The following is a 27,321-nucleotide window of genomic DNA, read 5'->3' on the forward strand; positions in this document are numbered from 1 at the left end:
AATGTGATCAAGACAAAGGAGCTGATTGTGGACTACAGGAAAAGGAGGGCAGAACACACCCCCATTCAAATCGACGGGGCTGTAGTGGAGTAGGTCGAGAGCTTCAAGTTCCACATCACCAACAAACTACCATGGTCCAAACACACCGAGACAGTCGAGAAGAGTGCCATGTCTAGGTCCAAAAGGCTCCTTAACAGTTTCTACCCCCAAGCCATAAAACAGCTGAAGAGTTAATTAAATGGCTATCCAGACTATTTGCACCCCCCCTTCTTTTTTTACGCTGCTGCTACTCGCTGTTCATGATCTATGCAGTCACTTACCCCCTACATACATGTACATTTGACCTCAAATTACCACCCCCCCATCCCACACACACACACACACACATTGCTGTGACTTGCTTGCTAGTTGGGATTTTTCTGATCATGGTAGGCTGCGTTTCATTTGATTTATTCATCTCGGTTTGATCGCGGGGAGGCACTAGTAATGTCTGCAGTTTTCGGTTTGGCTATTTGTTTCAAGTGTATTAGTCTATAATTACATTTCTTTGCCAAAATTCGTCATCTCTCCCATGTCTTATTCGACTAGTAGTTGTTCTGAAATGTTTATTGCTTGCCTACATTTTACTCCCTCGTCTATATTTACTATAACACACATACATTAATTATTAATTCTGGTTGCCTATCCTGAAGTTGGTGAAGTTGGTTCTATAGAAAGTATATGACTCTGATGTGTGCCACAAAGTATTTGACTCAAGCCTCTAGCCCCCCCTTCTAATTTCCTTAATTTTGTGGCTAGAGTCAAATACTCTCTGTGGCACACACGACTGGTCAACATGAGTTACCAAAATTATTCTGAAGTGTGCTAGGCCTTGCAGTTCCAAAATAGAAGGGGGGAATTTCAACAGGCAAGAAAATTGACAACTGCCGACAAGCAGTTGTTCTGAAATGTTTATTGCTTGCCTACATTTTCTCCCTCCTCTATGTTTAATATAACACACACACATTAATTATTAATTTCGGTTGCCTAGTCTATAAATACATCAACCGAAATTTAAACAATTCGGTTGCCCTTTCTATAGAAAGTATTTTACTCTACTCTACCCCCCCCCCCCCCCTTCTAATTTCCTTAATTTTGTGGCTTGAGTCAAAACTTTGTCATTAAGTCACTCATATAAACAGCAACTGTATTCTTTAAAAGTATTTATCTGAACATGGTTGTAAAAGTTATGAATTCTCACGTTGGCTAGTATCAAACTTTTCTGTCGCCGGGGTCTTCCTGTCTTGGAAGCTTGTAGGCACGGTGATGTGAGCTATCCGATTGGCCAGCAGAGTAGGCGCACTCGATTTAGCCACAAATCTCCCTGGTCTGCCGCGATCGAACAATTGGTGACCACTGGTTTAGAAACTGTGCCCTGGGTTTTGATCAACCACAGACCATGCCGATATGTTGTCACTAGCAAAACACAACCTGTAGTCTACATAATCATATCAACAGATGACAATTCAGCAATACACACAACACAATTCACACACAATATGCATACAGCGAACACTATGATGAAAGAAACCTGCACCTGACTTTTTTTTAAACTGCTGTGTAGTGTAGCTAGCTGTATGCTAACGATGAGACAGTTTTATCTCGTGCATCTCTTTAGTTTCGAAAATTGAGAACATCAAGAACTCAAAACATAATGTATTCTAGACATTTACCACACGATGGAGCCCGTGTGGATTTTGGGTCCTGTCCAGACAGACGGTAGGGAACAAAGAAGAGAGATGTTGCGCCGTTCCTGCGGATCCAGGTGGAGGAGCGAGACAGTTGCCATGACAACTTGTTCTGTTCCAGCCAGCCAGTCATTCGCGCACCATTGTTGTGTCCTGGTACCATGAAAACGTCTATTTAGTAACTGAAGTCTATAAATAATTTCTGTTCTGTCAAGTTCGGCCTTTAGCCATATCTATTTGAATATTTTCTTAAATGTTGATATTGTTTGAGCCCAGAATGGTTTAGGCCTATTGCTCTGTATTGTTTATCCATATGCAAAAAATGAAAAGGAAGGTTTGATGTGTCAGTCCAGAGGCTGAGGCTGAGGCTCTTCTTTCCTGGCTTCACACCATATAGCTATTTCCCTGGGACTTATTGCAACACTGGAAAAAAAACAGGTTCACAAGTAGACATTTATTTTTAGTAGATTGCGTGGCCTACTATATACATTAGACAATGTATTACATTTACTGTCACACCCATACAGATAATACTATATTTAAAATGAGGTTTGTCTCTGGCATGCATAAAAACAGCACAATGACAAACTAGGACTCTGCAATTTATTTGTCAAACTGTACCAACAGACAGACAGACGGACGGACGGACGGACGGACGGACGGACGGACGGACGGACGGACGGACGGACGGACAGACAGACAGACAGACAGACAGACAGACAGACAGACAGACAGACAGACAGACAGACAGACAAGATACTGTACACATAAACCATCATGTTTATGCACTGCACACAAATGTGAAGAAAAGCTACTATTTTCCAGATCTGTGAAAAGCGTGTTTGCTGAGGTCCTCTTAGCTCTTGCTTGTCCCATAAACCCAGTGCATTAGAGAGGATCTGGTGCTTTTATGGTGCTGGGTAAACACAGTGATCACCTCACAAAAGATCACAGTGACAAACACACACACAAATAAGACTCTCTGCTTTTCTCACTCTATTACTCAAACTTGAAGAACATATCAGTAGTCACAAGTAATATTGCCATTTAAAGGTTGAGAAACAAAACTTGCCTAAACAGCAGGCTACACACAAGTGTATACAGTTCGTGGAGGGTTAATAGTGCGGAAACCATTAGCGGGTCAGTCTGTAAGCTACAGTAGAACCTGTCTAAGTTGGAATGTGGGGCTTTTAGGGAAGAACACTATTTTGAGCAGTACTGTGGTCTTCCGTTTCTACTTAGAGGTAAGGGCTTTAATTCCAGTTTTTCTCAGGAAAAGATAGCTCAGGGGTCCAAGTATTTACTCCGTTTTACTCATTCAATGATGATGACAAAGGGGCCGAGGTTCACATTCAGAATAATTAACTTGAAGCCATATCGACCATTCCTCCTCTCAGCGGGACATCATTCGTACAAACTCTGTAAAAAGAGAGGATAAGACCTGTCAAATATTAGAAGTTCAGTCTGTGTGTGTGTGTGTGTTAAAATATGCATAGGACATGCAGACTGTGTGAAAGTCGACCGTATCATATGTTACTGCACGTCTATATTTGAGTCACAGTGACCAGTGGGGCCCCATAGTTGTCTGCAGCCGACAGACATATTGAATACTGTATCATAATGCATTTACCAGTTTAAGGATTGGGGTATAGGGATTGTGTTCTCGCTGTTATAAGGAAAACACAGGAGGAGACCACACTTTCCTTACATGGTTGAAACAGGCCGTTTGCAAATGTCAAAGCTATTTGAAGCTTTGCCAGAAAGTGGATAAAAGGAAAGAAATATCATGAAATTGAAGAGTAAGGAAGACCAGTTGACATCAAGCGTTTATGAAGCACTCTTGTCCCATTATCTGAAGACTAGCTTGCACACAGCATGAATAGCAAAATCTCTAGCTATTACAATATCGTCTGTGATTTTATTATTCTGTTGGTATAGATAAATAAACTCTGCATCAGCTTACCTTCAAAGTCAACATGCCCATCACCATTCAAGTCGATGTCCCTCAGGATATCTTCTAAGTCCTTGTGGCCAACCTACAGTCCAGTAACAAAGGAGGAATAGGTGTGTGTAAAACAAAGTTTTTAGTAGTGATGCATACATCGATTAATCTGCTCAGACAGACTTGATTCTGTAACCTCACCTGTTGTCCCAGCAACTTCCTCATGGCTTCTCTCAGCTCAGATGTGCTTATCGCTCCATCACCATTGGTGTCAAACTTCATGAGGGGAAAAAACAAATGATCACATTCATAATCCAGAGCATGAAATATTAGACCGACAGGCAATAGAACTACTTTTCTCCGTAATCACCCTCTCCTCCCTCTCTCTGGCAATCCAGTTTCTCACCTCTTTGAAGGCATCTCTCAGTTCTTTTACACCAATCATATCTGCAGTTTCAGCGAGAAGTTTGGGGCCCATCAACTCCACAAAATCCTCAAAGTCAACATGACCTCCCACTTGCCAAAAAGAGAAGGAACAAGGGAGAACATGTTAGGGGAGGGAATTAGCAAACCATGGTGTAATGCACCTGTACTGCAAATATCTAGACTAGGGCACACTCTTACAATTCATGTTGATCTGTTGGCTCAGTTCTATCAACTCCATTTCAGTAGGCATGTATCCCATGGTTCTCATACAGTTTCCCAGGTCTTTACAGCTGATGAAACCATCTTTGTCCTTATCAAACTCCTTAAAAGCATCCCGCAACTCTGCAGAGAGAACACAGAGAAAGATTACTCTCCTGTAATCTGAAAACTCATGCCACTACCAGAGACGCAACTACAGAGAGACAAGCACAGGAACATTAATGAAAAACAACTTACCATCAATCTCCTCTGGCCTCAGGTCTCTGTCCTATTGGGGCAAAGAAGACAGTGTCAGTGTAATCAGAACTTCAAATAAAATTAAGTTATTAACAATTAATAAATAAAGATTATGATTAAGTTGTTTAGAGTTAACAATTGTCAAAGTCCATCATATTATATTCCTACACTATCTGATGTTAACAATCCCAGGAACATAGCGACTTCAAAAGGTGAATCTGCGGTCTGCGCCATGATAATCCTCTATCTATTCTGGTGGAACTCAAGCAAGGGACAATAGCTATATAGTCACTGGAATGTTTTCAAACATCTTAATGACTCCCATTCAGACTGCTCCCAGCGTCATCAGAGACAGAGCACAACCGGGAAACGCATGTCTTTCAGTCTGCAAGGAATGTAGCTATGTTCTTTTTTTCAGCTCTTGCTTATAATGAAAGCAACCTTTAAAGGATATAGAGGACAGAGAGAGAGAGAGAGACATATCCCAGAACCCTTAGGGGTTAATCTGCAGGGAGAAGTGTAAACACAGTGGCCTGAAGAATTGGGTTACATTTGGTTAAACATCAAACGGCCATCAGAATCCTAAATTAATCCAATAATGGAACAAACTGCAGGGGTTTCTTTTGACATCTGTCACAACACAAACATATAATGTAAAAGAAAGAGGGTCGACCAAGGAGTACAGTAGCCCCAGGTAGGTAAGTCCCTGTTTGCGGTCTCATCCACATATTTGTACTTTATCTGCCAAACACATCATGTCTGGTTACATTTAACACACACACACACACACACACACACACACACACACACACACACACACACACACACACACACACACACACACACACACACACACACACACACACACACACACACACACACACACACACACACACACACACACACACACACAATACAAAGCATTAAGAACACCTGCTCTTTCCATGACATAGACTGACCAGGTGATTCCAGGTGAAAGCTATGATCCCATTTTGATGTCACTTGTTAAATCCACATCGATCAGTGGATACAGGTTAAAGAAGGATTTTTAAGCCTTGAGATAATACACATAGATTGTGTATGTGTGCCATTCATACTGTGAATGGGCAACACAAAACATGTAAGTGCCTTTGAACGGGGTATGGTAGTAGGTGCCAGGCGTACAGGTTTGTGTCAAGAAACTGCAATGCTGCTGGGTTTTTCACGCTCAACAGTTTCCCATGTGTATCAAGAATGGTCCACCACCCAAAGGACATTCAGGCAACTTGACACAACTGTGGGATGCATTGGAGTCAATATGGGGTAGCATCCCTGTGGAATGCTTTCGACAGCTTGTAGAGTCCATGCCAGACGAATTGAGACTGTTCTGAGGGCAAAAGGGGGTGCAACTCATAATTAGAAAGGTGTCCTTAATGTTTGGTATATTCAGTGCATATGTGTTTGTGTGTGTCCAGACTTACTTACAGCCTGCCTGATATCGGCCTGGCTCTTGAGCAGGAAGATGCAGGTGGGCCCCATAATGTTGTGAATGAGAGTGCAGTTTTGTGCTAGGGTTATGAGCGGCTCCTGATAGGCCCCTCAAATGGGGAGGCCCCTTTCATCACAGGACTGCACCACCTCTGTACTGCCTCCTGTCTTCCTGGACCAGCTTTCCAGGGGGGCCAGGGGGGTTTGGGTATAGGGGGACAGAGACAGTGTTAGAGACGCGTAGTCAACAGCAGCTTCGGGACAGAATGAACTCAGAGGTAGAGTTGAGAGGGAGTAGTAAGTCAATTTGACGTGTATAGCGTCAGTGAGTCTTTAATTTCTCAAAAATCTACATGCCTTGTCAAATAAATCTGATAGAAAAAACAAACATTGTAAGGGCTGTAGTGCATAATATCCTTTCATATGAACGACCTGCTCAATGTGTTTAGGACCCTACCTTTGACCTGTTAATTATGTCATGCTGCAGTCATGTTGTAATACTTATCAGTCAGTAGCTTATGCTGCTTGCTACTTTTTTATCAAATTTCCTTTATGCTAGTCTAGCAGGAATTATCAACAGCTTTCACACCCAAAAGCCCTCTCCTGTTTAATAAATTACTCCCATTCATCCTACTCCCACTTCCTAATTTATTAAAGTGATTTTTTTTTACATAAACCTTTCACACAGCAAACATGACTGATTGCAATAGTTATAGTAGATCTGCTAATGCTGCCAGCGGGATGGGGTCTGTTAGCAAGCCTGTTGGCACATCAGTGGAGACTTTTACAGTGCTTGTTATCAGTAACGTCACACTTGCTGTCAGTAAAATGTGTTCTAATTGTGAATGTTTTAGTGTGTGTGTTTGAGACAGAGAGAGAGAGAGAGAGAGAGAGAGAGAGAGAGAGAGAGAGAGAGAGAGAGAGAGAGAGAGAGAGAGAGAGAGAGAGAGAGAACAAAGAGAGAGAGAGAGAGAGAGAGAACAAAGAGAGAGAGAGAGAGAACAAGAGAGAGAGAGAGCGTAAAAGAGAGGGGTGGAGGGACTTTATATCCACATCAATAAAAAAGTGTGGACAACTTTCCATTCTTTCATCATAACAGTTTACTGGTCACATCATGTAGACTGACACTTGAGACCTATACACTGTCAAAACGACAGTAAGCACACACACATGGGGGAAGGTGAGAAAGACTAGTGGATGAAAGGCAGAGAATAGATGGAAGAGAAGATACTTTCTTTCAGTGAACTAGGACTGCACTCACACGTGTATTCCATTTAACTCTTAATCCTCTACTAGAACCTGGATCTGCTTCTAGAACCTGGATCTGCAACTAGAACCTGGATCTGTCCATCATTCTACACTGATGCCCAAGACCGACCATTTGTGCCAAAGACTTCACTTGGCACAAATGGTCGGAGCATGTTTCAAGAGGCAGGCCATAGGTATAAATAGTCATGGTAAGAGGCATTGTGAAAGTAGTAGATGTAGTAGATGTCCCCAAAAATGTTTTGCTGTCATGAGTGAAATATAATTGTAAAAACGTGGCCTGTCATGAGTAGACAAACAGTATAAAAATACTCTTCAACGCTTTGTAAACTAATTTACACAGATGAAGAGCTCTACAGTCTACAAACTGTTATGAACTTTACTGTATATGTAATAAATCAATGACAAGTGACTTGTTCTTCTTCTAGTAATACAGTACCAGTCAAAAGTTTGGACACACCTACTCATTCAAGGGTTTTTCTTTATTTTTACTATTTTCTGCATTGTAGAATACTATGAAATAACACATATGGAATCATTCATTAATTAAAAAAGTGTTAAACAAATCAAAATATATGATATATTCTTCAAAGAAGCCACCATTTGCCTTGATGACAGCTTTGCACACTCTTGGCATTCTCTCAACCAGCTTCATGAGGAATGCTTTTCTAACAGTCTTGAAGGAGTTCCCACATATGCTGAGCACTTGTTGTCTGCTTTTCCTTTACACTGCGGTCCAACTCATCCCAAAACATCTCAATTGGGTTGAGGTCAGGTGATTGTGGAGGTCAGGTCATCTGATGCAGCACTCCATCACTATGCTTGGTCAAATAGCCCTTACACAGCCTGGAGGTGTGCTTTGCGTCATTGTCCTGTTGAAAAACAAATGACAGTCCCACCCAAGCGCAAACCAGATGGGATGACGTATCACTGCAGAATGCTGTAGTAGCCACGCTGGTTAAGTGTGCCTTGAATTCTAAATAAATCACTGACAGTACCACCAGCAAAGTACCCCCACACCATCACACCTACTCCTCCATGCTTCACCGTGGGAACCACACATGCAAAGATCATACGTTCATCTACTCTGCGTCTCACAAAGACACGGCGGGTGGAACCAAAAATCTCAAACTTGGACAGATTTCCACTGGTCTAATGTCCATTGCTTGTGTTTCTTGGCCCAAGCAAGTCTCTTCTTATTATTGGTGTCCTTTAGTAGTCGTTTCTTTCCAGCAATTCGACCATAAAGGCCTGATTCACACAGTCTCCTCTGAACAGTGGATGTTGAGATGTGTCTGTTACTTGAATTCTGTGAACCCGTTTTACGCTGCTGATACTCTCTGTTTATCATATATGCATAGTCACTTTAACTATACATTCATGTACATACTACCTCAATTGGCCAGACTAACCAGTGCTCCCGCACATTGGCTAACCGGGCTATCTGCATTGTGTCCCGCCACCAGCCAACCCCTCTTTTTACACTACTGCTACTCTCTGTTCATCATATATGCATAGTCACTTAAACCATACCTACATGCACATACTACCTCAATAAGCCTGACTAACAGGTGTCTGTATACAGCCTTGCAACTGTTATTTTCAAATGTCTTTTTACTGTTGTTTTATTGCTTTACTTACCTACACACACACCTTTTTTTATCTATTTTATTTTTTATTTTTCTGCACTATTGGTTAGAGCCTGTAAGTAAACATTTCACTGTAAGGTCTACACCTGTTGTATTCGGCACACGTGACAAATAAACTTTGATTTGATTTGAACTTATCTTCTGCAGCAGAGGTAACTCTGGGTCTTCCTTTCCTGTGGCGATCTTCATGAGAGCCAGTTTCATCATAAAGCTTGATGGTTTTTGCGACTGCACTTGAAGAAACTTCCAAAGTTCTTGAAATCTTCCCGATTGACTGACCTTCATGTCTTAAAGTAATGATGGGCTATTGTTTCTCTTTGCCTATTTGAGCTGTTCTTGACAAACTATGGTCTTGAGCGGTGTTTGAATACCCATAATAACATACTGTATACGACATACTTAATGAGTATATACTATATACTATTATTTCATTTTAGTATATTGTAAAGGAACAGTATCGTTTCAGTTGAGCATACTAGCGAATCGCCTGTTAACCGGAAATTGATGGTGTTGCTATGCAACCTCTTGCTAGCTTGTTTGCATAACAAATGACAAGCTAGACATTTTATGATGTCGAGTGTGTTCGTAAATTCAATCTGGAGTGCCAGAGAGCGCTCTGGGCATTTGTAAATTCAGAGCGTTGTCAGATTGTCCATTTGTAAATTCAGAGCGTTTTGCTCTTGCTGAGGAGTAGGGTTAGTGATCCGAGCATTCTGACCTTACAACGGCAGTCAAGCACCCAAGCTAGCTACTTCCAGACACAAATGAGAGAGCACCTCACTCTGACCATTTTACTCACCCTAGCAGAGCTGGTTAGGCTGTTTTCATGTTATCCAGATTGTTGGTGACTGTAACTGTGCTGCTGGATACAATTGAATTACTCTTTTTTTGGCAACTTTTCCTGACTCTCTGACTCTGGCACACTATGAAATCGGAGTAGATAGCCAGAATTAACCATGTCCATTGAGAACGCACAACACTTAAGAATTACGTGAATAATCAAATCAATACATGTTGGGTAGTTATTTAGCATATAGTTAATATACTGCTTGGCAAGTTTGATGTATTAGCCAACTAGGTAACTAGCTAACATACCGGTACACACTTCTGTAATGCTATGCGTTTCATAAGGATAGCATAGCTAACAAATTGTCAGCCAACATAACTTGTAACCTAACTTATTTGAAAAGTAAATTTCTTTATTACATTGCTTAACATTTTCTTAAAATTTGACATAATTAGTTAAAGCAATGCATTTGTAACCACTCTCATCGGACATTGGCTGCATATTTTCCACCATTTTCTTCAAATCTAAAAATGTGAAGCCACGTCCATTTTCTGAAGAATTGTATTATGGACCCTTAAAGCATGGATTGAGTGTCCGCTGCTTGTATACTTCGTATTTTGGCAAATTTAGTATGACATCCGTGAACTTTTGGCATACTAACAATATCTATAGAATGACCAATAAGCATACTACGTCGCAAATAGTATGGTTAGTGCGGTTAGTATGAGTACAGCTCTGGTCTTATACCAAATAGGGCTATCTTCTGTATACCACCACTAGCTTGTCACAACACAACTGATTGGCGCATTAAGAAGGAAAGAAATTCCACAAATTAACTTTTAACAAGGCACACCTGTTAATTGAAATGCATTCCAGGTGGTTGAGCTGGTTGAGAGGATGCCAAGAATGTGCAAAGCTGTCATCAAAGCAAAGGGTGGCTACTTTGAAGAATCTCAAATATAAAATATATTTTGATTTGTTATAACACTTTTTTGGTTACTACATCATTCCATATGTGTGATTTCATAGCTTTGATGTCTTCACTATTATTCTACAATGTAGAAAATTGTAAAAAATAAAGAACATCCCTGGAATGAGTAGGTGTGTCCAAACGTTTGACTGGTACTGTATATTTGACATAATTGTCAGGTGGTAGATTAAAACACAATAAGCAGTGGATAGTAACAAAATAAAGTCTCCTCATCAGAGCAACAGTTTCACACTCCAACTGTAAATATGAATGTTCCTAAATACACCACACAGTAGTAAAGGCAGTTCTACAAATTAGGTGCAGTAAAAAAAACTTTCACATTTAATCACTTTTCCAATTAGCATATCTCTGTACAGCATTTTGTACAAATTGTGAAATAGTCCAGCACATGGGAACAGACACGACATAGAGGATAGACAGCTGCAGAGGTAGAGCACATGCGCTATAGTCAGGGTTGGGTAGGTAACTTTGTAAATGTAATCTGTTACAGTTACTAGTTACCTGTCCAAAATTGTAATCAGTAACGTAACTTTTGGACTACCAAAACTCAGTAACGTAATCTGATTACTTCAGACTACTTTACCCTTAAGAGGCATTCAAAGAACACAAAAAGGATCCATCAAATGCATTTGGTGTGTCATCATGCTGAATTGAATGTCATTAATAAAACAGAAAAGTGCATAATGTTTTTTTTCTTCTCGCAAACATCCTTTCTGAATTTAAAAGTAATCCAAGAAGTAATAATTGACTTTTTCAAATGTATATGTATTCTGATTTCAATATTTTTTTCTGGTAACGTATCCGTACAGTTACAGTATTTTATAATCAGATTACATGTCACTGATTACATGTAATCAATTACTCCTCAACCCTGGCTACAGTGCATCACATTAAATACAACCTTACCTTTTTGGAAAGGATTCTAAAAGGAGATTTTACACAGTTCCCAATGGTAGAAAACAAGGGTTTGCACCAGACTTAAAAAGACCACAAGGGTCTTTCTGAGAGGGCTTGGAGGAGAGGAGAGTTAACACAGGTTTGAGGTAGAGCCATGTGGATAGAGGTCGAGAGCTTCAAGATTCTTGGTGTCCACATCACCAACAAACTATCATGGTTCAAACACACCAAGACAGTCGTGAAGAGTGCACGACAATGCCTATTCCCCCTCAGGAGACAGAAAAGATTTGGCATGGGTACTCAGATCCTCAAAAGGTTCTACAGCTGCAGCATCAAGAGCATCCTGACTGGTTACATCACTGCCTGGTATGTCAACTGGTCGGCATCTGACCGCAATGCGCTACAGAGGGTAGTGTGTACAGCCCAATACATCACTGGGGCCAAGCTTCCTGCTATGCAGGACCTGTATACCAGGTGGTGTCAGAGGCACTAAAAATGGTCAAAGACTCCAGCCACCCAAGTCATACTGTTCTCTCTGCTACCGCATGCTAAGCGGTACAGGACCGCCAAGTCTAGGTCCAAATGGCTCCTTAACAGCATCTACCCTCAAGCCACAAGACTGCTGAACAGTTAATCAAATGGCTACCCGGACTAATTGAAATGACCCCTCATTTTTTTTTCTCATGCTGCTGCTACTGTTTATTATCTATGCATAGTCACTTTACCCCTACCTACACTACCGTTCAAAGGCTTGGGGTCAATTAGAAATGTTCTTGTTTTCCATGAAAACATACATCAACAGAGTTGCAAAATGAATAGGAAATATAGTCAAGACGTTGACATGGTTATAAATAATGATTTTTAATTGAATTAATAATTGTGTCCTTCAAACTTTTCTTTCATCAAATAATCCTCAATTTGCAGCAATTACAGCCTTGCAGACCTTTGACATTCTAGTTGTCAATTTGTTGAGGTAATCTGAAGAGATTTCACCCCATATGCTTCCTGAAGCACCTCCCACAAATTGGAATGGCTTGATTGGCACTTCTTACAGTCAAGCTGCTCCCACAACAGCTCAATAGGGTTGACATCCGGTGACTGTGCTGTCCACTCCATTATAGACAGAATACCAGCTGACTGCTTCTTCCCTAAAAAGTTATTGCATAGTTTGGAGCTGTGCTTGGGTCATTGTCCTGTTGTAGGAGGAAATTGGCTCCAATTAAGTGCCATCCACAGGGTATGGCATGGCATGGCATTGCAAAATGGAGTGATAGCCTTCCTTCTTCAAGATCCCTTTTACCCTGTACACATCTCCCACTTTACCACCACCAAAGCACCCCCAGACAATCACATTGCCTCCACCATGCTTGATAGATGGCGTCAAGCACTCCTCCGGCATATTTTCATTTTTTTCTGCGTCTCACGAATGTTCTTCTTTGTGATCCGAACACCTCAAACTTAGATTAGTCTGTCGATAACACTTTTTCCCAATCTACATCTGTCCAGTGTCTGTTTTCTTTTGCCCATCTTAATCTTTTATTTTTATTGGCCAATCTGAGATATGGCTTTTTCTTTGCAACTCTGCCTAGAAGGCCAGCATCCCGGGGTCACCTCTTCACTGTTGACGTTGAGACTGGTGTTTTGCGGGTATTATTTAATGAAGCTGCCAGTTGAGGACTTGTGGGGAATCTGTTTCTCAAACTGGACACTCTAATGTACTTCTCCTCTTGCTCAGTTGTGCACCGGGACCTTACACTCCTCTTTCTATTCTGGTTAGAGCCAGTGTGCGCTGTTCTGTGAAGGGAGTAGTACACAGCGTTGTACGAGATCTTCTGTTTCTTGGCAATTTCTCACATGGAATAGCCTTCATTTCTCAGAACAAAAATAGACTGACAAGTTTCAGAAGACCATTATTTGTTTCTGGCCATTTTGAGCCTGTAATCAAACCCACAAATGCTGATGCTCCAGATACTCAACTAGTCTAAAGAAGGCCAGTTTTAATGCTTCTTTAAAATCAGAACCACAGTTTTCAGCTGTGCTAACAGGGTTTTCTAATGATCAATTAGCCTTTTAAAATGATAAACTTGGATTAGCTAACACAACTTGCCATTGGAACACGTGTAGATATTCCATTAAAAAATCTGCCGTTTCCAGCTACAATAGTCATTTACAACATTAACAATGTCTACACTGTATTTCGGATCAATTTGATGTGATTTTAATGGACAAAGAAATAGCATTTCTTTAAAAAACAAGGACATTTCTAAGTGACCCCAAACTTTTGAACGGTAGTGTACATGTACATATTACCTCAATTACCTCGACTAACCTTTTACCCCCCCCCCCCCCCCCCCCCCCCCGCACATTGACCCGGTACCGGTACCCCCTGTATATAGCCATGTTATTGTTATTTTATTGTGTTACTTTCTTTTACTATAATTTGGTTTGTAAATATTTTCTTAACTTTTTTTTCTTCTTAAAACTGCATTGTTGGTTAAGGGTTTGTAAGTAAGCATTTCAAGGTAAGGTCTACACATTGTATTCGGCGCATGTGACAACATTTGATTTGAGGTAGAGTGTAAGAATTATTGTGAGAGAGAGCTGAGCTGCTTAGCACCTAACGAAAGTGGAAACGACAGTGACAGGACCAACAAAAACAGTAAAAGAGAGGGAGAGAGAAGGACAGAGGAGGGAGGGAGGGAGGGAGGGAGGGAGGGAGGGAGGGAGGGAGGGAGGGAGGGAGGGAGGGAGGGAGGGAGGGAGGGAGGGAGGGAGGGAGGGAGGGAGGGAGGGAGGGAGGGAGGGAGGGAGGGAGGGAGGGAGGGAGGGAGGGAGGGAGGGAACAATAGATGGAAAAGGGGGGGAAAGGGGGAGGTAGATCCAACTTTCCCATGAAATGCACAAGCTGAAACAAATAATGCAGAGAGAAGATGCCGATCCTTTACCCACATAGTCTCCTTCCGTCTCTCTCAAAACACATTACACATTCCATTACCTACACAAACATACAGGATTCTAATCAGCAGGAAGGTTGTGCAGAGATATTTAGGGGGCAGCAGGTGTTTAAAAAAAGGCACATCTGTCTAAAAGCGGCAGGATACCATTTTCTGGCACATATAAAGAATGCAAGCTTGACTAAACAACATCAACAATGTTAAGCAAATATATAACAAAATGAGGATAATATGCAGGGAAATTGGCAAAAGTATTTGTAGCAATGTTTTTACCCTGCGTTAAGTGCAGGTTTAGGTGGGACTAATAGTAATTCATGGTCTAATTAATGGATTATTATATACTGCTGTGCCATTGAGTGTTTTTAATTCCACTTTCTCTCAACTGCCAAGCCATGAAAATGATCCCTGACTGTTATAGTACTGATGAATAAAGTAGTAGACCGCTACACCTCAATAATTTTGTCTTTCAGGCGTATCAGAGGGGGCAATTTGCACTACGGTTGGTTGCACTGCCATTGATATCACAGTTATCACTGTGAGACAAATACAACATGCCCCACTCATTTATTGTGCCATTTCCTTAAATTGTTCATCAATAGGCTATAAATGTAAAACCAGCTAAATATGCAGCTACTTTGGGAGACAGGCAATGAGAATTGGCTGACACGTTGGATGACAGTGAAACACGCAGATGGTGTAAGTTATTTGTACAAAATCTCTGATATAACCTTCCTCCCTCGCACTCTCTCTCTCTCAGGTGATGATTAATCTTGGTAGGAGCATATTTAGCTAATGTAGCACTCTTTCTCAGAGTCATGGTGAACTTCAGAACACATCACACATCTGATCAGAGCCATTCTTTGGTTTGCTTGCATCATGTTAGCATCATGCAAATGTGTACGCATGCACATCCACATGTAAACAGTACACATCAAACTCTGTTCAATTTCACACCTGGTTTTAAGCTCTAGATGGAACTGACTATAAAATGACACAGTTCCTTTAATTGTGCCTGTAAATAATTAATTGTAAATGTACAGGTACACCGGAGATGAATATATTTTTCTGCTCAACTGTCACCTGGCTCTCCCCCTCCTAACTCCACCACTCTGTAGACAATGACAAGGTCACACTGACCTAACAGATACAGAGCCAAATGAACAGAGAACGTCATGGAAGGGGAGGGAGAGAAAACCATGGAGGGGGGGGGGGGGGACATTGGAGCATTGGATTAATTTTGGAACATTCTGTTATACCGGTAGTCTGTAATAAAAAAAAGCAACTAGGTAGAATGAGATGGCTGCTTTATTTGTTTCAGAAACATTGTGTCTTATAACACATGCTACATTGGGATCTAATAGAAGATGTGTTAAGCTTCTCCCTGTGTCTCACCACCTCTCAATTAACGTGTCATAAAGAGCTGATTCATATTGCGCTTATGTTTCACTGGCACACACTTCCTGACTGACTCACAGATGACAGGGAAAACACACGAGAGAAAAAACAAATATGGAAATAGATTGACTGCTGAGCTGAGGGTTGTCACAAAGACCCACTGACTTCACTGTTAGAAGCACCAAAGCTTCAGTTTGCAAACGCTCAGCAAAAACACAAAAGGAAACTAATTAAACATTGAGAACACATAATATACTCCACCTAATCCGCAGGACACTTATTGAATAGATTATAACCAAAGTATGAGGCATAGCATATCACAACACACCATCACCATACAAGTCAAGAGTGATCCACAAAGTCAAGAGCCCATTCCATGATGCCGCGCACTCCCAATGACAGACCAATACCAACTTCCTCTTTATGAACACTAAGTACCCCAGTCTGCAGAAGGGTCAGCACCAGCACATGACTATGTTTACAGAGCAGGGACACATATCATTCACTAATATAGGAATGTTTTCTGATCTAATCATGTTTAATTTTGAGCAATACTAATACATTATCAGTGTCCTCTAGCGTAAAGTGTCATTATAATGCCTGAATGTAGTTACTACTAGAGGTCGACCATGTCACGTTCATTATAAGGATCGGACCAAAGCGCAGCGTGGTATACGTACATTCTTATTTATTTAAAGAATGAAACACTGAACAAACTAACAAAATAACAAAACGAAATGTGAAGCTATACAAATGAGTGCTGACAGGTAACTACACATAGACAAGATCCCACAAACACCAAAGGGAAATGGCTACCTAAACATGATCCCCAATCAGAGACAACGATAAACAGCTGCCTCTGACTGGGAACCATATCAGGCCACCATAGACATACAAATCACCTAGACCTACAAAAACCCTACACATACAAAAAACCCTAGACAATACAAAAACTAGCGTACCCACCCTAGTCACGCCCTGACCTAACCAAAATATAATATCTACGGTCAGGGCGTGACAGACCAATTATGATTTTTCAACGCCGATACCGATACTGATTATTGGAGGACCAAAAAAAGCTGATACCGATTAACCCGGACAATTTTATTTATTTATTTGTAATAATGACAATTACAGCAATACTGAATTAACACTTATTTTAACTTAATATAATATATGAATAAAAATAAATTTAGCCTCAAATAAAAAATCAAACATGTTCAATTTGGTTGAAATAATGCAAAAACAAAGTGTTGGAGAAGAAAGTAAAAGTGCAATATGTGCCATTTAAGAAAGCTAACGTTTAAGTTCCTTGCTCAGAACATGAGAACATATGAAAGCTGGTGGTTCCTTTTAACATGAGTCTTCAATATTCCCAGGTAAGAAGTTTTAGGTTGTAGTTATTATGGAATTATAGGACTATTTCTCTCTATACAATTTGTATTTCATATACCTTTGACTATTGGATGTTCTTATAGGCACTTTAGTATTGCCAGTGTAACAGTATAGCTTCTGTCCCTCTACTCGCTCCTACCTGGGCTCGAACCAGGAACACATCGAAAACAGCCACCCTCGAAGCAGCGTTACCCAAGCAGAGCAAGGGGAACAACTAATCCAAGTCTCAGAGTGAGTGACGTTTGAAACGCTATTAGCGCACACCCCGCTAACTAGCTAGACATTTCACATCGGTTACACCAGCCTAATCTCGGGAGTTGATAGGCTTGAAGTCATAAACAGCACAATGCTTGAAGCACAGCGACAAGCTGCTGGCAAAACGCACAAAAGTGCTGTTTGAATGAATGCTTACGAGCCTGCTGGTGTCTACCATCGCTCAGTCAGACTGCTCTATCAAATCATAGACTTAATTATAACATAATAACACACAGAAATACGAGCCTTAGGTCATTAATATGGTCGAATCCGGAAACTATCATCTTGAAAACCAAATGTTTATTCTTTCAGTGAAATACGGAACCGTTACGCATTTTATCTAACGGGTGGCATCCATAAGTCTAAATATTCCTGTTTACATTGCACAACCTTCAATGTTATGTCATAATTACGTAAAATTCGGGCAAATTAGTTCGCAACGAGCCAGGCGGCCCAAACTGTTGCATATACCCTGACTCTGGGTGCAATGAACGCAAGAGAAATGACACAATTTCACCTGGTTAATATTGCCTGCTAACCTGGATTTATTTGTGCTAAATATGCAGGTTTAAAAATATATACTTCTGTGTATTGATTTTAAGAAAGGCATTGATGTTTATGGTTAGGTACAGTCGTGCAACGATTGTGCTTTTTTCACAAATGCGCTTTTGTTAAATCATCCCCTGTTTGGCGAAGTTGGCTGTCTTTGTTAGGAAGAAATAGTCTTCACACAGTTTGCAATGAGCTAGGCGGCCCAAACTGCTGCATATACCCTGACTCTGTTGCAGGAGAAGTGACACCATTTTTGCTAGTTAAAATAAATTCATGTTAGCAGGCAATATTAACTAAATATGCAGGTTTAAAATATATATACTTGTGTATTGATTTTAAGAAAGGCATTGATGTTTATGGTTAGGTACACGTTGGAGCAACGACAGTCCTTTTTTGCGAATGCCACCGCATCGATTATATGGAACGCAGGACACGCTAGATAAACTAGTAATACCATCAACCATGTTTAGTTAACTAGTGATTATGATTGATTGTTTTTATAAGATAAGTTTAATGATAGCTAGCAACTTACCTTGGATTCTTACTGCATTCGCGTAACAGGCAGGCTCCTCGTGGAGTCCAATGTAATCAGGTGGTTAGAGCGTTGGACTAGTTAACCGTAAGGTTGCCAGATTGAATCCCCGAGCTGGCAAGGTATAAAGCTGTCGTTCTGCCCCTGAACAAGGCAGTTAACCCACCGTTCCTTGAAAATAAGAATGTGTTCTTAACTGACTTGCCTAGTTAAATAAAGGTGTAAAAAAACACAGATTTTTGATTGTTATGAAAACTTGAAATCGGCCCTAATTAATTGGCCATTACGATTAATCGGTCGACCTCTAGTTACTACTGTATTCCATGTGGCTTATAAGCATCAACGGTAGTTGACATATTTTGACATTTACACAACCATCCTAAAACAATTGCTTGAGCTATAGATAGTAGATTTACTGGTGTTTACATATGCCTATGTGAAGGCCTATGTCACTATGGAGATTAAGCTCTGTGCATGAATAATAATTGGCTATTTATTTCTGGGCAATAATTTGAATATCTATAAACACATCCAGCACATGTTTGGAAAACACCTGTTTGGAGCGCAGTGACATCTGTGAGGAACATCTAACATCCTTTCATCGTGACGAGATACTTCAAAGTGACTAGGCTACCTTCAACGTGACTAGGCTACCTTCAACGTGACTAGGCTACTACCTTCAACGTAACTAGGCTAACTTCAAACAGCAAAATACAAAAAAGAGAGTTATATATTTTTAAATCAATGTATTTATGAATATGCAAATCACATTGATTTCAGTGTCATACAAATGGACACTTCAGAAGCGTTCTACTCTGTATCTCTCTCTCTCTCTCCTCTGCCTCTCTCATTCCAATGTGTAGGCCTACTACTGTACATCCATGCTGAGAAACCATCAATCGAGACATGGCTTTATATGGCAATGTGTGTAGCTGTGAATATTACAGAGGCAGAGAAATCTGGAACCTAAGGCTAAATCACCTGTGACATCATGGTACATGTGAGGATAACAATTTGTGCACCAAATGTGGCCATTACGTTTCTGGATAATTTTATGTGAAATGTACAATGAGGACAGCCTATATGGTTCCCTTTTCACAGTTCATTAACATAGGAGCTCTAATAAGAAGACTCACTGAAGCCCTATGTGCTTTCAGAGACAAGCTCATCCATTAATAATGTCATTGATTTACTGGGCTCAGTGAGCCAGGCATATTCAATGGCTGTACGATTCCACTACAAGACAGTAATGTGACCCTCAAATACTATAGTTTTCATGAACTATCAATTACATTCAGACTACTACCTCTAGCTGAGATCAATACTCTGATAATGGTAGGCTTTCTCCCTCTTAAGAAATAGCCTACATTACTAGGCTAAATAGGCCTTATTGATTATGAAACTATTTGAAGAAGCTTAGCCTATAATTTGTGATTGCAAGTGAATTACTATTTTTCATAATTAAGGAATTATTTTAATTAACAATTTAATGTGTATTATGTTTTAGGCAAGGGTCTTACCTGTCCAAAAACCGAGTTGAGAATTGGCCGCAAAAAGTCAGATTCACAAGATGCTGCGCTGGACCTTCGAGAGCGGTGAGAGGATCGGCTGGATACGGGGATAGGCGAGGAGGAAGCTGGGGACGGGATGCTGGCATCCACGCTAGCAGACGAACTGGCCCTTGTATGGTCCCTCGATTCAAACAAGAGCGCGGTGTCGTCTTTGCAGTCTGAGTGGGGCTGCATGCCTATTCTGGGGTCTAAACGGGTAGGGTGAGTGTGGCTGTGGTGTTGTGCAGCTGGCTGGTCGTCCCGGGTCGTTTTCCGGTGGTGTCGGTGATGCTTGGATGACTTGCAGCGTTCTCTCACACCTCGAACCACACCATGTTGCTCAGATGGGTCATCCTGGGAGTGGGCGGCGGGAACGTTGCCATGTGGGGCGTGGGGCTGGCTCTTACTAGCTCGGGTCGTCGCCCTATTCCGGGTACCGAGGAGCGAGGGGTGGCACAGGGGTCTCCTCGCAGTAACGTCGCACTCTGCCGACCAGAAAGACTCCTCTGCGGCATTGCTGCTCACTTGACTTGCAGCTGGATGGTGGTGATGATGATGATGATGATGATTTCGGTCGGTTCCTGTCGTACGTTCAGGGAAGTGTGTCGATCTTCCGCTTGCGGAGGAAGATTTCAGCAATGAGGTCTTGGATTCGGATTTGGGAAAAGAGGAGCTCATGATTGTCTTGCTTCTAGTCTCGTTTCATCCGGTTAACCTACTCATTGCCGTTTAGTTACCCATCAAATATGTCATTTTCTCATATTGTCGGCCCTCGTAAGGTAACAACAACACCATAGCTGCCTTCAAAAGCTATCCTTAAAAGTTGCATTTTACCACCTGATTGCTATGTGGCCCGGCCGCTGATGCAGGGCGCGCGCAGACGCGTAACCAAAATCATAGTGATGAGAGAGAGCACGATGTTCACGTCGCGTCATCCTGTCACTAATGTGAACGTCCCTGGAATCCTGAATTTACCGTGCGTGTTCTGTTGTGGGAGGACCAAACACCGTGCTCATAAATGATTGCGGTAGGCTATGCTGTCTTCAATTGGAATGGGTCATAATTCAGCAGTAAATGTCAATGCCCATCTCTCGGTTGCCAGCTATGGCAGGCTACATCTCTATTGATTTAAACAGAGAGGGCAAAACTCCAAAATGAATGCAGATAATAACTATGGATATGGAAACCCATTTCCTCCACCATTTTTTGAAAGTTCCAAGGCAGTAGTTTTTATCTCAATTAATCAAATATTTTTTGGATAACAATTAAGTACCTTACTGTAATTGTTTACAATTAAAATGGTCAAAAATAAACAAAAATAGCTTCTTAGCAAAGAGCAATTTCTGGAAGGGGTCTGAGTGGGGAGGGGGAAACTGAAAACTAGCTGTTATTGGCAGAGAGATTTGGAACTCTCTTTCTTATTGGTCTGTTAATTTACCACCTGGTGATGTCAACAGGCAGGCCAAAACTCCTTCCCACCAAAACAGGGAGAAATTTCAGGTGTTCTTTTCAAACAGCTCTTACACTAAAAGGTCATTATCATAATTCTCACAATTTCACATATTATTCCAACCTCAGTGTGGAAATATTTATAAAGCACAAGACGATCACGTGTTTTGACTGCACTGGGCCTTTAAATGTCAATACTATCTAAAAGTTGAGATAGTAGCCTATGTAAACATTGAGATACCCAAGTAAAATCTTTTAGATACTAACCTACCTCCATATGTTGAGATAGTAGATCATAGAGGATATGTTTCTTAATTTGTAGCATTGTGTGGCGATTTCCATCTATCCACGTTGACATTGCAGAGATCAGCACAGTGAGACCGCTATCAAATGTGTGGTGAGCTGGCATTTTCCCCAGCAGTTTTGATTTGATTTAATAAAACATATTGACACAAAGCCATTAAATATGGACAAAGTAATGTTGTTTAGACTGATTTGCCTCATGATTTGTCAAATCGTGTACAATTAATCTGTGCTTCAGTCTGATCAACTGTAGCCTACTGATAACAACCACAGTTTGGTTTTAACAAACTGCAGCAACCTTGTAATTGTTCATATGAATTCTGAGCATGCGTGGCGATTTTCCTTTACACAGCCAAAGAGACAACTGCGTTTGTACAATAGAACCAACAGGGCTAAGCTTGCTTTATGCAGGGTTGCATCACGTAGGCCTTTAAATCTGTAATTGAAAAGTTACTCACACAGTATTTAATCACTAATGTTGATTGATTAATTCCAGTCAATCATTTTGTATTGAAAAGTACTAGGTAACCTAGCCACCTGAAATTTGAATATTAACAACATTTGATCACATTCGCATTTTCTTTTAACACAAATAAATTGGCGTATTTTATCCTATAAATACAGTACATGGCTTAGTCTATAAATTAAGGATGTTAAAATCAAATGTTGTTGGTCACATACACATATTTAGCAGATGTTATTGCGAGTGTAGCGAGATGCTTGTGTAGCGACATGCTTGAGTTCCTAGCTCCAACAGTGCAGTAATATCTAACAATTCACAACAATACACACAAATCTCAAAGTAAAAGAATGGAATTAAGAAATATATAAATATAAGGATCAGCAAAGTCGGAGTGGCATTGACTAGACTACAGTAGAATACAGTATATACATCACAGGAGGCTGCTGAGGGCAGAACGGCTCATCATAATGTCCAGAACAGAGAAAATGGAATGGCATCAATCTCCTTGAATCCATGTGTTTGCTGTATTTGATACCATTCCACTAATTCCGCTCCAGTCATTAACACAAGCCCCTTCTCCCAAATTAAGGTGCCACCAACCTCCTGTGATATACATATGAAATTAGTAAAACAGTATGTAAACATTACTAAAGTGACCAGTGTTCCATTATTAAATTTATCAGTGATTCCCTGTCTATGTACATAGGGCAGCAACCTCTAAGGTGCAGGGTTGACTAACCGGGTGGTAGCCTGCTAGGGACAGTGACTAAGTTCAGAGCAAGGTACTGGGTGGAGTCTGGCTAGTGATGGCTATTTAACAGTCTGATGACCCAGCTTTGATGCACCTGTAGAGAAGAGCGCATAGGCTTCTCTAGGCTACTGCAGCTGTGGTTGTTATCAGTAGGCTACAGTTGACCAGACTACAGTAGGCTACAGCTGCTAGTTATCTAAAAAATATTTTTAGATAGTATCTAAACATTTCGAGATACTATCTAAAAATGTCGAGATACTATCTTGAAATTTTGACTGACAAATCTCAAAATCTTTAGATAGTATCAACGGGAATGGGCTTCCATAAATATTAACTGTCAACCTCCTCCTACTTGCATGAATATTGATGTTGCTATGCACATATTGATTCTTGCCAAAAGCTTGCTCAAAAGCTTCCTCTATGCTCGTGTAACGAGAGTCAGTTTGTTGCTAATAGCTTCCCCCAATGTCTGACTGCAGCACACGTGACTGCCTTTCCAAAAACTACATATTGGAAGGCTCCATCCTCAACATTTCAAGCTAGCTGTGTAGTGATCTTACGATATGTTCTTAACTACGTTACACATTATCAACTGCATTTATGGACCATTGGAGTGGGTCTAGGGTTTCTGGCATGGTTGGGTTGATGTGAGCCATGACCAGACTTTCAAAGTACTTCATGACTACCGACGTGAGTGCTACGGGGCGGTAATCATTTAGGCAGGTTACCTTCACTTTCTTGGGCACAGGGAGACTATGGTCTGTTTGAAACATGTACTGTAGGTATTACAGATTCGGCCAGGGAGAGGTTGAAAATGGCAGTGAAGACACTTGCCAGTTGGTCCGCGCATGCTTTGAGTACACGTCCTGGTAATATGTCTGGCCCCGCGCCTTTGTGAATGTTGACTTGTTTAAAGGTATTGCTCACATTGGCTACGGAGAGCGTGATCACACAGTTGTCCGGAACAGCTGGTGAGCTCATGCATGCTTCTGTGTTGCTTGCCTCAAAGCGAGCATAAAAGGCATTTAGCTCGTCTGGTCGGCTCGCGTCACTGGGCAGCTCGTGGCTGGGTTTCCCTTTGTAGTCCGCAATAGTTTTCAAGCCCTGCCACATCCAACGAGTGTCAGAGCCAGTGTAGTAGGATTCAATCTTAGTCCTGAATTGGTGCTTTGCCTGTTTGATGGTTCGTCTGAGGGCATAGCGGGATTTCTTATAAGCATCCGGATTAGTGTCCGACCCCTTGAAAGTGGCAGCTCTAGCCTTTAGCTCAGTGCAGATGTTGCCTGTAATCCATGGCTTCTGGTTGGGAAATGTCAGTACGGTCACTGTGGGGACGATGTTGTCGATGCACTTATTGATGAAGCCGGTGACTGAGGTGGTATACTCCTCAATGTGGATAAATCACGGAACATATTCCAGTCTGTGCTAACAAAACAGTCCTGTAGCGTAGCATCCGTGTCATCTGACCACTTCCGTATTGAGCGAGTCACTGGTACTTCCTCCTTTAGTTTTTGCTTGTAAGCAGGAATCAGGAGGATAGAATTATGGTCAGATTTGCCAAATGGAGGGCGAGGGAGAGCTTTGTATGCGTCTCTGTGTGTGGAGAAAAGGTGGTCTAGTTTTTTTTAAACCTGTGATTGCGCATGTGACATGCTGGAATAAATTAGGAAAACGGATTTAAGTTTGCCTGCATTAAAGTCCCCGGCCACTAGGAGCGCCACTTCTGGATGAGCATTTTCTTCTTTGCTTATGGCCTTATACAGATCGTTGAGTGCGGTCTTAGTGGCAACATCGGTTTGTGGTGGTTAATAGATGGCTACGAATAATATAGATGTGAACTCTCTTGGTAGATAGTGTGGTCTACAGATAATCATGAGGTATTCTACCTCAGGCGAGCAATACCTTGAAATTTCTTTAATATTAGACATTGCGCACCAGCAGTTATTGACAAATAGACACACATCCCCGCCCCTCGTCTTACCAGAAATGTTATTATTCTGCTGGATGTGTAAAGTACAAACAGGAAAAGATTTGCATACTGTATGTTATGTTCTTGTGAAGGCCAACTGAATTCTGGCAAAGAATACGTTATTTTATCTCAGCATGTCTACAGGTTTTCCCTCCTTCCTGTTTTTGTTTGCTTGGAAATGTTGATACTGGAGACTGTTATCAGAAGAAACTGTAACATAGCATTTATAGTGGATAAGAAATGGATTGCTATTAATTGGAAGGTTGGTTATCCTCTCACAGTGTATGGAAGAAATGTCAAGTTATGTACACTAGATTTGTTTTATTACAAGATTTGTAATTGTATTCAGTACGAATCCCCATTAGGTGCTGCCAAGGCAGCAGCTACTCTTTCTGGGGTCCAAACACATTAAGGCACTTACATTACACATAAAACAATGTAATATTATTACAGCACTACATATCTACAATACAAAATGCATAACACCGCCATATAACAATGTATAGAGTGCATGTGCTAGTGTTTATACTGTGCAACTATCATAAGATCTGGATGCCTTATATGGAATAATATACGACAAAAGGAGTCTTTATTGAAAACATTTCCACATCAGGGGAGTTACCTATTTAGGCAATCCCTAGCTGCTTGGTCTGCTCAGTCCGGGTGTGCAGGTAGCTCGGGCTGGCTGGCTGGGTGGTCTGGCTGAAATTGAATATAGAGGATGTCTTAATAAAGACAATCAAAAGTTAAGTCTTTGTACTTTATTTGTAACAGTTGTTCATATCTTAGGCTATTGGTTAAAGGTGCAACACAATATTGATGATTGAATTATCATTGATCTGGTTCAGTCTTATAAATCACTTAACAAATTGAATAATCTCTTACCTAGCTTGTTGACTGTGGGCATTTTTGTTGACTTTTTGTTGTTCTAAATAGAGACTGATAGAAGGGTCATGGGTCATATTTTGATTGTGTAGAAATGAAGGAAATGTGCTTTAGACACCCCCAAAAATGGGAGGACCCCAAGACCCCCCACCAAGTTATGCCCCCCCACTTCTAAATCCAAAATTGCACCTCTGAATAATTGAATAGTCCCACTACTGATTCACTTGAATCATCACTGAACTCTGAGGTGCAGGGTAAAATATGACCCATTTTCACAAATGAACAAATTGCAGCTTTATGCAGATGGACCAAATTACAAAACAGCCTGATAAACTACTCAAACTATGCTGAACAAAAATATAAATTCAACAATTTCAAAGATTTTTCTGAGTTACAGTTCATAAAAGGAAATCAGTCAATTTAAATAAATAAATGTGGCCCTAATCTATGGATTTCACATGACTGGACAGGGGTGCAGCTATGGCTAGGCCTTGGAGGGCACAGGGCCACCCGATAGGGAGCCAGGCCTAGTGAATCAGAAATTAGTTTCCCCCCACAAAATAGCTTTATAACAGACAGAAATACTGATCAGCAGAAATATGTGGTATTGTGTTGTGTGACAAAACTGCACATTTTAAAGTGGCCTTTTATTGTCCTCAGCACAAGGTGCACCTGTGTAATGATCATGCTGGTTAATCAGCTTCTTGATATGCCACACCTGTCAGGTGGATGGAAATGTTCACTGACAGGGATGTAAACCAATTTATGCACAATTTGAGAGAAATAAGCTTTTTGTGCATATGGAACATTTCTGAGATGTTTTATTTCAGCTCACGAAACATGGGACCAACACTTTACATGTCGCGTTTACATTTTTGTACAGTATACTTAGTCATATGTAGAAGAGTATTAGCCCCAGAACAGGTGTTCATTCCAGTAACCATTTTTTTATTTATTGACTTCACACCTTTTTATTTATATTTTTACAGTGCATTATAATTCCTCTGCTGCTAAGGTTGAGTAGCGTAGATGTGTTAGTGTACTGGCCTTGCTTTGCTTCAGTGGAATCTCTATATTCACCTCTCCATCTGCTCATACTGAATATGGCACACCTACGCCTCCTGGTGCCACTAATATGAAACTGCAGGACAACGTTCTACCCAAGGGTACTGATATGCAGACACACACACTGAATACATAAGCGGTTACAACAGTGTTACCATGCACAAAACAGATTATGAATTCAAGACTGAAGTTGTC

At 40.9% G+C, this 27,321-nt stretch overlaps 1 protein-coding gene across 1 annotated transcript; it reads right to left on the reverse strand.

Moving 5' to 3' along the window:
- Positions 1–2,162: 2,162 nt before the first annotated feature.
- Positions 2,163–21,363, reverse strand: LOC109871793 (calcium-binding protein 1). The gene is made up of 7 exons (XM_020462801.2): positions 20,212–21,363; positions 4,552–4,582; positions 4,294–4,437; positions 4,076–4,185; positions 3,871–3,945; positions 3,691–3,763; positions 2,163–3,146 (listed from the first exon to the last, which is right to left on the reverse strand). The coding sequence occupies exons 1-7, from the start codon at positions 20,917–20,919 to the stop codon at positions 3,121–3,123; spliced, it is 1,167 nt and encodes a 388-aa protein (XP_020318390.1). The 5' UTR covers positions 20,920–21,363; the 3' UTR covers positions 2,163–3,120.
- Between the last annotated feature and the right edge of the window lie 5,958 nt (positions 21,364–27,321).

This window comes from Oncorhynchus kisutch, linkage group LG3 (assembly GCF_002021735.2).
Source record: "Oncorhynchus kisutch isolate 150728-3 linkage group LG3, Okis_V2, whole genome shotgun sequence".
Lineage (NCBI taxonomy): Eukaryota > Metazoa > Chordata > Actinopteri > Salmoniformes > Salmonidae > Oncorhynchus > Oncorhynchus kisutch.